At 44.0% G+C, this 11,948-nt stretch overlaps 1 protein-coding gene across 1 annotated transcript; it reads left to right on the forward strand.

Annotated features, from left to right (window-relative positions):
* The first annotated feature begins 1,835 nt into the window (after positions 1-1,835).
* On the forward strand, positions 1,836-11,682 carry LOC133341881 (transmembrane emp24 domain-containing protein 1-like). The gene is made up of 4 exons (XM_061550694.1): positions 1,836-2,491; positions 3,863-3,960; positions 5,459-5,645; positions 6,509-11,682. The coding sequence occupies exons 1-4, from the start codon at positions 2,312-2,314 to the stop codon at positions 6,725-6,727; spliced, it is 684 nt and encodes a 227-aa protein (XP_061406678.1). The 5' UTR covers positions 1,836-2,311; the 3' UTR covers positions 6,728-11,682.
* The last annotated feature ends 266 nt before the right edge of the window (positions 11,683-11,948 follow it).

The raw sequence follows: 11,948 nt of genomic DNA on the forward strand, positions 1-11,948 counted from the left end.
GCCCTGGACTTGGATTCAACATGCTCGGCTGCCTTTGTCTCCCCAGTGGCGATGTTCACACACACTACACCAGATACTCGTTTGAACCTGAGTCGACCTAGGGGAGGCCCAGGACTGGTTCAAATAATCGTCACCGGTGTTGGCCGTGAGCGGGAATCGAACTCGGGTCGCCGGGTTTTGTAGCGCAGCGCGCTAACCACTACACTACCGCTTCCCCCACACACACTCGCGCGTGTCCATAGGAACACATCCATGCGCTTGCAGCAGACACACACAACTTTCAGAGTGCGTACGGCAGTAAACGACTCAAATAATAAACCAATGCTGCGCGAAGAACGCCTTAGACCTGCAACACATTTGTATTTGACTTTACCCGCGATCCGCAGGCACACTCCTTTACATTTTCGCACACGGGTCACATGACAGATGTGACGTCACAGCACAGATGTGACGTCACAGCTCACTTGCCGTGCAAAATATATGCATAATTGAGCCCCCTCCCCCCCCCAAAAAAAATAAAAGTCTATTTTTATAATTTTTGCATGGTGTACAGTCTGAAAAGTACCCACATGGCAAATTTCAAGTTTGTTGCATGTCGGGAAGTACGCTAAACATTTTGAACAGACACACATATTCAAAAATGTTCCTTTTATATATATAGATAACGCGATTTTCCCATCACGCGGTGTTCTTCAGGAACGCAACTACTACCGCGTGAGAGGACAGGACTGAATTTCCTAAAAAGTACACATTTGGGGGAAAAATCCAAAGTAACACCGCCCTCCCCCTGCTGGCAGACTGATGCCCACCTGTGCCACACAGAGACAGCTGCCACGTGGCTGGATTGTGATGCAAAGTCCGCCTTATAAGTGCCCTGCAAATAAAGGTGTTGTTATGATTACAGATAGTCCCCGAGTTACGACTTACGATATTTCGATCTTACGATGGCGATATCGATACGACAAAATTGTTAAATATTTTAAATTTCGCGCGGCAGGCAAACGCAGCAGCGTTACGAGATACGATACTGTACGTTTTTTTAAATAGCAGATAAGGATTGTTTCCTGAAAAAACTTTCTATTAAATTGCAGTTCATAGTCTAAGTATTTACGTTGGGTTTTTTTACTTTACATTTTACTGTGTAATACAGTATTGTAATTAATAATTATACAGTACGGTACTGTAAATTGCTCTGTTTTGCTAAATTATCACCATTCTAGATTTGAAGTTTTCGTAACTGCAAGGATCCATACTCTTTGGTTCTTTCGGTAAAGCCACGTAGGTGAAAATAAAAACAAGAATAAGAATAAAAAAAGAATAGAAATAATTAAATTAAATCACGACGTTTCAGAAGCAACACAAGCTTCCGTCATCAGGTGGGACAAGCGATTATTTTAACGTTTTATTTTCACCGACGTTACTTTACCGAAAGAACCAATGAGTATTCACCATTCTTTAAGACTCCTGGGTAGCCTAGGCCATCTTCGACTTACGATGGGGTCGTCGTAACGCATCTCCATCGTAAGTAGAGGACTACCTGTACACGTAATTGCATCATAAAATTATGATGATAGCAAAGCGAAATCTCGACAGGTTTCGATATTTCCGGAAGGGGGGAGGGTCTCATCAGCTGTGCGGCTTGGAATCGATTCGTGTTCACTAATCCCGATAATCGAAGAATCGAAATTCCTCCAACACCTTGGAATTCGTTGTGCAAAACGCCCGCAGGGCAACGCTTGCGTGGCACGACTTCGCGCGTTTGCTGTCATTGCTGCCCTCAGGGCGTTTGTTATTTACGAGTTTGGTTTGCGGCGCCCCTTCCCTCCGCACTCGCCCCTCGCCGCCTTCGCTCGCCACTTTTAATGGCGATGAGTTGTTGACGACTTTCAGTCGTGGCCGGCGTGTTCACGTCTCACTCGGTTAGACACTCTGACCGAGTGGTTTGTTTCGCTTTTCACCAACCCCACCTCACCCACCACCACCACCCCCCACCACCACTCACTACCACCACTCACTACCACTACCCCCAACTAACCACCACCCCCCACTACCACCACCCCCCACTACCACCACCAACTAATACCACCACTTCCACCACCACCAACTAATACCACCCACCACTACCACCACCCCCCACCACTACCACCAACTAATACCACCACTTCCACCACCACCAACTAATACCACCACCACCCACCACTACCACCAACTAATACCACCACTTCCACCACCACCAACTAATACCACCACCCCCCACTACCACCATCACCAACTAATATTATTACCACCACCACCCCCCCACACTCTTGAGATGTGGCCGCACCACCACCATCATCACCTCCTCCTGCTGCTGCTGCTCCTGCTGCCGTCACTAGCGAACGGCTTCGCGCAGTCCCTGGACGGGGACTTCACCTTCACGCTGCCCGCGGGCCGCACGGAGTGCTTCTACCAGGCGCTCACGACGGGCGCCTCCATGGAGGTGGAGTACCAGGTGATGGGACCCCCTCATCGATTACTCATCGATTAGACCCTGAGAGATCGGTTATTGATGAGGAGATGAGTAGATGAGACCGTGAGTGAGTCTTGCGTCTGCCATAATTAGAGGCCTTCCCTGGAAGAGGAGTACCAGGTGATGGAAACCCCTCATCGATTACTCATCGATTAGACCCTGAGAGATCGTTATTGATGAGATGAGACCGTGAGTGAGTCTTGCGTCTGCCATAATTAGAGGCCTTCCCTGGAAGAGGAGTACCAGGTGATGGAACCCCCTCATCGATTACTCATCGATTAGATCCTGAGAGCTCGGTTATTGATGAGTAGATGAGACCGTGAGTGAGTCTTGGGTCTGTCATAATCGGAGGCCTTCCCTGGAAGAGGAGTACCAGGTGATGGAACCCCCTCATCGATTACTCATCGATTAGATCCTGAGAGATCGGTTATTGATGAGTAGATGAGACCGTGAGTGAGTCTTGCGTCTGCCATAATCGGAGGCCTACCCTGGAAGAGGGGTATCAGGTGACGGGACCCCTCATCGATTACACCGTGAGAGATCGGTTGTGATTAGTCGATAAGACGGTGAGTTGAGTCTTGTCTCTCATGGAGGAGTAGCAGGTGATTAATAATCGATTGTATTACTATGATTACTTGTAGTTTATCAGCAAATAATATAATCAGTCTGAGAGGGATTGGTTGTGATGAGTAGATGAGGTGAGTCTTGCTACCATGGGCCCCTTCCTGGAATTGCAGTATCAGGTGTCTTGATCGATTACTGACCGACCCATCATACTGTGAGGGATCGCGTGTGAGTCGTAGATAAGGCGTTGGAGTCTTGTTTCTATCACGGACTTCAACTGGTTGATTAATTTAGTTGAATCGCGATCTTTCCTTGCACCCAGTGAATCATTACGATAATTTATTTTAGAATAAGATTGCAAACGCCTGTGACTGCATAATTGGCCACAATTCCGTCATATTTCTCTTTACAGTTAACATATACCCCTACATGTCACAACGAAAGGCCACCCTGGTTTTTCGGTTATGTTTGTGCACACCTGTACAAATGCTTAACATAACAATCAAAATCGAACTCTTATATGTGTGGAATTTTAGTGTTAGCCCCATGAAACCTTGGGTTTTGCTGGGCAGTCCGATTTCAATACACACAAAACAAAAAACAAATATTCACCTACAAAATAATTGGCCAAACATGTCAGGAAGAGTCCTGTGATGAAGTGAGAATATCTTGGCTTAAAAAATGTATAATTAGTGGCTTACTGATCCTGTACATTAACGTTCGTCATCATTTATCCTACACATCCGTCATTCCCCCCCCCCCCACCCTCTGTGCGCTTGTGACTGGCAGGTGATTGACGGTGCGGGCATGGATGTGGACTTCTCAATCTCGTCTCCTTCGGGACAAGTCCTCTTTGCCGAGTACAGGAAGTCAGAAGGCCTCCAAAGGTGTTGCACACCACCCATTCACCACCAGAGGTCATCACTGTCTCGTGCTGAACACCTACTCTTACGAACTTATGAAAGCGAGGGTGTCCTTCCAATCTTCAACATGAAGACCCCTTTATTCGGTCACACGTCGTGTGATCCTACGCCATCAGTGGTACCAGAGCATTTTTTTAGGGGGGAAGACTTGGGCCAGTTTGTCATCATGTTGTTAACTGACCATGTTGAATATTTGATTCTTTATTAGCAAACACTGACCTCCCCATTTTAAGTTTATCATTCGCCTGACTTCCAGACCTCCTGTAATTGCAACGGAACTCTACTTGGTATTGCAATCGATAGTCGAGGAAATGCTGATATCCTGGACATGATTCGAGTTATTCAAGTGAGCGTGCTCAGATTTGATCTCAGGGTAGGTTAAGCAACTTGGAGATCCAGAAGAGGATGTGAAAGGAAAGCGTGGTAGATCTTATCACCAAGAGGAAGTTGTGATGGGAGGGTTCGTGACGAAACTGGCAGAGGACGGGCACCCGTAGGGCGGAGACCTAAAGCCAGGTGGTGGACACCATACGAGTGGACCTGTACAACAGTTTTCAGGAACTGGCAGAGGGAAGGAAGTTATGGCCAGGTGTGGTGAAGTCAACAGCACTGACTGCTGGCTAAATGAAAGCTCGAATGGCAGTGGATACATCTGTGCTTCTGTAAAGCCACTCTACATGTCAAACTGCCTAAGGGCAATGTTTGGAACAAGCACGATTTACACATTAATAAGCTGCAGCGTGTACAATATTCTTTGGCACGTGTCGTGATGGGTACTGCAAGATCCGACCATATCCGTCCGGCGCTGACTGAACTGCATTGGCTTCCAGTTGCTGAATGCATACATTATAAGGTCACACTCATTACACACACAGTGCTTGCTACAAATATACCACAATACCTTGCTGATCTCGTCAAGGAGCAAATACCATCACGTAAACTCCAATCATCCTCGCAGCGGATTTTGGCTAACCATCTGATAAAGACGGTCACCACATCGCGCGCTTTCAGATCCGCTTTTGCGGCTATCTGGAACGCTCTTCCTTCCAATATTAGGAACCACTGGAGCTTTGCACTTTTTAATCTAAATTGAAAACTCATTTCTTTATAATTGCTTTTTGTGTTTAGGTTGTTGTCCTTCCCCCGACCTCCAATTAGCATGGTTGGCTGCGTGTGGTGCAAAAGAAGTTCAACATACATACATCGATATACGTTATTACGAAGTGATGGCTCGTAGAAGGCAGTGCGGCAAGTAGAGTGCTAACCTACGGCATATTTACCGCTTTTGGCTATTTTCCCATGAGCGCGCATGGATTTCTCCCGGTATTTCATTTGCCTTCCACTTGCATAAATACTCGAAAGATATGTTGAAAATTGATGCCGTATATTTATCGTATATGCTTTCGGAACACGCACACACACTCGTGCTCCGCAGTCTGGCTGACATGCGCGTTTTCCGCAGCGTGGAGGCCAAGCAGGACGGAGACTACATGTTCTGCTTCGACAACAGCTTCAGCCACGTGTCGGAGAAGGTGGTGTTCTTCGAGGTGATCTTGGACAACATGGAGGTGGAGAAGGACGACAAGCCAGCGTGGAAGGACTTTGTGGCGGTTGACGAAATTATTGACATGAAGCTGGAGGACTTGCAGGTGAGGAGGGAGGAGGTGGGGTGGTGGATGCCTTCAAGAAAGAAATTGTAATACAAAACATTGCTGCTGTTCTATACATGCAATGCTAAGTCACGTGTCAAGGACTGTCTGACATTAACTTTTGTTTATGAAAAAAACAAGACATAGATAAATACCATGACGATCAACATCATTGGTCGTGGTTTACAAGCACACGTCAAAAGTTTGATTGGGATGTTTGAGCGTAGAGATGAAGTTGTGTTTGGGGATCCAAAATTAAACTTGCATGGTGGCACCAAAACTTTCACAGAGCCCAAGGGTCCAATTAGCAACTTTAAATTCACAGCCGCCTTGCCTACAATAAATATAAACACCCCAGTATTTAACAAATCAGTCTTTGCTTCCATGATGTGGATTACACTTCCATTTGATGTCTTGCCACGCATATTGTTGCCGAAAGCACAAGTGTAAACGACTGGTGGCAAAGATAGATAAGAATTCTATGTATGTTCAACTTCTTTCCCACCGTACATAGATAACCGTGCTAATTGGAGGTGTGGGGTAAGAACAACAAACTGAAATGCTTATTGTGTTGTCCTTCCCCCGCATCTCTGATCGGGCCCGATGATGCTGGATGTAATTACCAGCGAAACGTCGTACTCAAAAATTGTAAATGTTGTGGATTCACTCTTCAACACACCGGTGGGCTAAAGTAGTGAACTATTTGTCTTTTGTCAACGTGACACTTCTTTTTTTTTACTGATTGGCCGTGTCGGGTGGTGGAGGGTTACGACACATTTATAAATAACGCCATCTAACTCAAAAAACGTCTATTATGAATACCTACAATAAACAAATGCTGTTTTGCTTCTCTCCCTTCACAGGAGACCATGGACAACATAAAGACCCGCCTCAGCAAAAGCATTCAGATGCAGTCCGTGCTGCGAGTCTACGAGGCCCGCGACCGAAAACTGCAGGAGACCAACTTCGAGATGGTCAACCTGTGGTCGGGGATCAGCATGGCGGTGCTGGTGGTGGTGGCCGGCCTGCAGGTGTACACGCTGCGCAGCCTGTTCAACGACCAACGGCGCGTTCGCACGTAGCGCTTGGTGCCAGCGCTCGCTCGCATGCACGCACCACGCCTGAGCGTGCACATAGCGTGTGCGACGCCGGTGCTTCACTGGGGGAGAGGGGGGTGGGAGGGGGGAGGGGATCTCGTACTCAAACGGCAATGGATATTATCTTGTAGATGCACCACCTAGCCTGTGTGTCCCCGGTTGTTCAACATGAGTTTTGAGACTTTTTGTTTTAATGAGCGACTTGAAATCTATGGTTATTGTGATTTGGCACTCCCATTGACAGTGCCCTAGTGATGTATCTGTGATGCCAACCCATGTACAGTTTAATACTGCATCAATGCAATGACATCACTAGGAAGTTGTGACTTGAGTGACCATAATTATAAAATAATGTTTATTTATAACGAAGCCAAGAGTGTATCACACAGTCTAGGTACATATCTGCAAGCGTCTTACCTTAAAGCCACAGGAACGTTGGCCCACTTAGGGGCTTGAAACTTGGGTTTCAAAAGACCAGAATTTTAGGCTCGCAGCTTGGGATTTTATATCAGAATCAAGCAGTTTTATATTAACATTACTGCGTTGAGTAGCAGATGAAGTAACTGGCAGCTTGTATATAAAGCGCCTACATGCAGTGTACTCGAAATGTCTTATGCTCGTTGGAGCATGGGACTTGTGCTTATCACTGCAAGTGATTCTGAGCCAGTGGTGGGAATTCCACTTTCATACGATAGTGGCCTGCTTTCTTATATTGTTGTGTTAACATAGCCATATTTTCATACCCTGCCGACTTGAAGAACATCAGTATTTTATATATTCCATGTTTTTACCAGCTAGACCAGACAAGTATGTAATTAAATCTAAGAATGGCAGGCTGAACCACAGAATTATCTTTAAGCTGCTACACCGATAAACAAAAGTGACCTGAAAGCTGGTCTCGTGAAACCTGATCTCAAGATGCTTAACCCAAGAATCATGGCCTAGTGTTTCTATGGCTATAAGAGCTGTTAATTCCGTTAGCCCACATAAATTAAAAATTTGTTCCTTATTCCCATGGCGAATTATGTGACTTATTATTACGACAGAACACCATTCTTGGCATTTGTGATTACACAAAACTTACTCCATGCTGTTAATCCACTAGCATTGTGCAATCAGAGATTAAGTGCGGTTGTGTATTTGCTTGCAGTGCCTCACAATGAAAACCAATCTTCCAGCACTGACAGCTTAAGTGGCGGTAGGTTGAAACCCTGGTGTTGTACGAGACGATCTTGCGTAGTTTTTGCGCATTAGTTGTACAAAGAACAAATAAAAATCACCTAATTTAGCCCACTTTATAAATCACACATTTTGCCGGGACCTTCAATATCATTGTTAGACTCATGTATTATCATCTGGTGGATGATTGTCTTTTGGTATGATCAGTGTAGGAATGTATCGATTTTAGTGGGCGTATGTGGAGCATTGCCTTTGGAATATTAAGGTCAATATATTGCAGCTCATTTGGTAGACATTCTCTTTTTGAGTGCATGGAGTTTAAATCCTGGCCAGTCTACTTACAGCTCACTCCGCAGTCTATAAAATGAGTACCACTACGTATTTGGAGACTTGGCAGCCACCTTTTTCAAAGATCCTACATTTATCGTAGGACGCTTCACCCACTTAGCGGCAACAATTAGTACATGAGGTGTGAGATTAATAACGATAAGAAAACGCACGATAACAATGCATGTTACACGCGTGAAGGCACATTACACTTCCGATCAGTACGATTGGCTACGTACACTTGGAAGTTCAACATGCATAGTATTTTTTCACGTTTCTCGCCGAGATGTTTTGACCCTTAAATTAGATGTGTATTGATGATGCCAAATAGGAATATTAAAACAATTGAATATGCAATTAAGAGATGCCAAGAAAAATAGTTACAGTTCAATACCAAATGTAGCTGAGAAGGGTGGCACAGATTCGACATACACTAGTCATGTGTTCAACAGTTTTATAGACCAAAACATTCTGAACCTAAATCCTTTGTGATGCACGTCTCTAAATATTTTAATACATGCATTCCCTTTTGGAATTTACTTCCATTACATAGCATTGTCATTTGGTCCAGGCAGGCACAAGATGCAGTTCATATTTGTATTGATCCTGCCAACAGATGTGTTTTTACATTAGTCATTGGGTTTATTTAGAATCAAAGCTTAATTAGACAATAACTCAAGATTACTATTTAGGTGAAATCAGGTTAAATATTTGATTTTAATAAACTGTTTATTTTGGAGAATAAAGTAAAGACCTCCATGCACAACCTGGAGTACTTGATGGGACAGCCACACCTGCCAAATGGGCCTGAATTAGTTTAGTGACATGAAATATGTTTAAATAATATACAATTTAGAGTAATGTTTCCAGACCTCTTAATTGTAAAATTAATTTATATTTTTCCGAAAAGTTTTTTTTTAACGCAAGTTGTCCTGTTTTATTTTTGTATTGGTGATTATTTTTCCAATGCTGGACTTGGCGGAATCGAAACGTTTCAATCAAGGGCTGAAATGTCAGAGATTCTATGTAGTGATATATTAAATACTAGTTTTGAATGTTTATGTAATGATAGCACAGACATTTAAAATATGGCCTTTGTTAGTGCTATACCATGAGTTGTGTGGGTGTGTGCCTTCTTAAGTGGACGATTCACTTATACTGATGAGTTTGTTCACTGGGTTATCTTGCAGTGCAAACTGAGAGCATGTGTTGTGTGTAAATGTGACTAATTTTAGACTGGAGTTCAAATATTTTACCGCTCTCGAAATTCGAATTCAATAATCTTTTTGTTGATAATCTTGTGAATGGTATAAGGGGTGGTTAGCAGTGTCTGCAAGGGTGATGCGAACCCATTACATAAAACATATATATAACTCGAGACAAATTCTTTATTGAATATACGTTTCAGTGCATGTATTGTGAGCTTAATATATTGATTAATCAAACCTCATTCCACCCTTGGTGTATGGAGAAACACCTCTATTTTGTGACATTTTGACACATCCACTAATTTCCAGAACAAACCATTATGGGACGGTGACAACCGTGTAACGGGCGGTTCACGGAGGTCGCAGCTTAACTATGGCTTACCAATGGGAGGTCACGGACGTATCCAGATGTATTTCTCGCTGGATTGGCTGATGTGTACCTCCTCAGGTCCCCATGAATCCCATATGTGCTGTTTAAATCCCGATCATGTCCTGCTTGGTGGCGTATCATTGAATAACCTTCACACCTGGATATCTACCTGCACACACACACGTGCCATTATTTTAACTGTTTATACTGTGAGCATCGATATAGCCATACATGGAAAGTGGTGAGAAATTGAAGGGGTCCCCACACCTGCATGCCTCGGTCTTCATTCAAAAAACATCACGATATTGCCTTAACTATGTAAATTTGTGTTGGAGATGTGTTTGCCTTCGGTTTGTAATCGTTACCTCATTGCAAGGTGCAGCCTCTGTTGGGTTAAACTTGCTGAGAGGGATGCTCCGTACACTGTTTGGTCAGGGGGTCGTATCAAAACCTATCTTGTTTTGAGTACAAGCATGGATTTTGTTCAGATAGTTCAAAGAATACAAGGCGAGGGTTTGGTAAGCTCTGATCTATTGTGTTGAACAAGGATTGTGTTCGCTTCATGCTGCCTCATTGTACAGTCACAATCAGAATATGTACACAGTTTGTAAGCCTTGAAACAAGATATGGTTTTCACCACAATGTCTATATTGTGAAATTCACATAGGCGAAAAAAAGCATGAAACAAGAGTTTACATTCTATTTACACGGCTCCTTTTACTGCAAATGAAGGCGATTTTGCGTTCTGCAAGCTAAGTTTTCTTGTGGTCTTCAGAATCCATATTGTTTATTTTTCATACCAGAATTGGTATTATATATTTCACGATCAAATAAATGTATTAGTTTATTGCATCAAACAACAAACTGTTGGGCTCCACTCAGCTATTTATCAAGCCTCGTGTTGAGCTGGATGGGGTTTTTTTTCCCACCTCTTCCCAACATTGTGTTACAGCAGTGGGTTTCGTGCCTAAGAGGCCCTGTTTAACATCGAGCTCTGGCTATCACACGGGCAGCTGTCATGGGAGACAGGTTTTTTTCGTTCACTCCACCCCCGCATTGCCCACGGCGGGCGAGGGCGGCAGTTTGCTCCGTAAATTTAGCTCGCCCCCCCCCCCCCCAGGTCTCGGCAGCGATGCCGGAGGTTGCGCAGCTGGTCGTCGCTCCGAAAGATAGTGTGCGCGGCCTCCGCTTCTGGTTTTCGACGGAAACCTTACGGCCCATTGGTACCTGTCGTGAGTCGGGCTGCCAAATTGTAGACGAGGAGACGGTCGATTTTTAATTGTGCGCCCATTGATCGTTAACCCCTTCCCATCAACCCCCGTTTGTAATGTCAGCAGTGTTGCGTGCGCGTGTGTGGAGTGTTGTGGTACGTGACATGCACAGGTCGAATGCTTCCTACCACAGTGATTTTAAATATGGCAAAGAGATTATAATAGCCTGTTGTAATGAAATGGTTCCTACTATGATAGCTTTAAAACCTTGTTTCTACTAATCTATGCAGCTACGTACTTATGTTTGGTATTTGTGCAAACCTTACATGTTTTAAGGCTCTGATTGTTGATGGGGGGGGGGGGGGTGTAAAAGAGATGGCATTTAAAAAATTAAATGTTGCAGTAAAACATGAATTATTTGAAAAAGTTGTGATGTTTACGGTCTTCAAATCAGGAACTTGGATCGGTTGCATCCCATGCGTTGTAATCCCACTCGTAATCTTTTTGTGAGCGTGGCATGTGTGTTGTTTTTAAAAGGTTACATATTAAGATTTTCAGCAGTACTATGTGAAATGGTGTTAGTATAATTAAGCATTTTCAGCATGAAATAACCTTTACTTTAATACACCCAACTCTAAAACAACACCCAATTGTGTTGCTGTGAGTTTGTTGCACGCGGAAGAAACGTGACACCTTTCAGAAACAATGTCTATTGCGATAGTGTGTCATCTCGCCAAACAATCGAATTGCACGTTGTAACATGAACCCCGGTGAAAGGCGTGGAGATCACAGATACAACTCGTAACACGTGCCGTGAACAATCTGATGTAAGCATTTTAGAAAACTGTCCGTGGTATGCAAAAAAAATCTACTTTTGCAAGATGTTTGGGTATTTCCCGTGATGGCAAGCA

Source organism: Lethenteron reissneri, chromosome 12 (assembly GCF_015708825.2).
Source record: "Lethenteron reissneri isolate LAM-NWPU_2019-01 chromosome 12, ASM1570882v1, whole genome shotgun sequence".
NCBI classification, from domain to species: Eukaryota; Metazoa; Chordata; class Hyperoartia; order Petromyzontiformes; family Petromyzontidae; genus Lethenteron; species Lethenteron reissneri.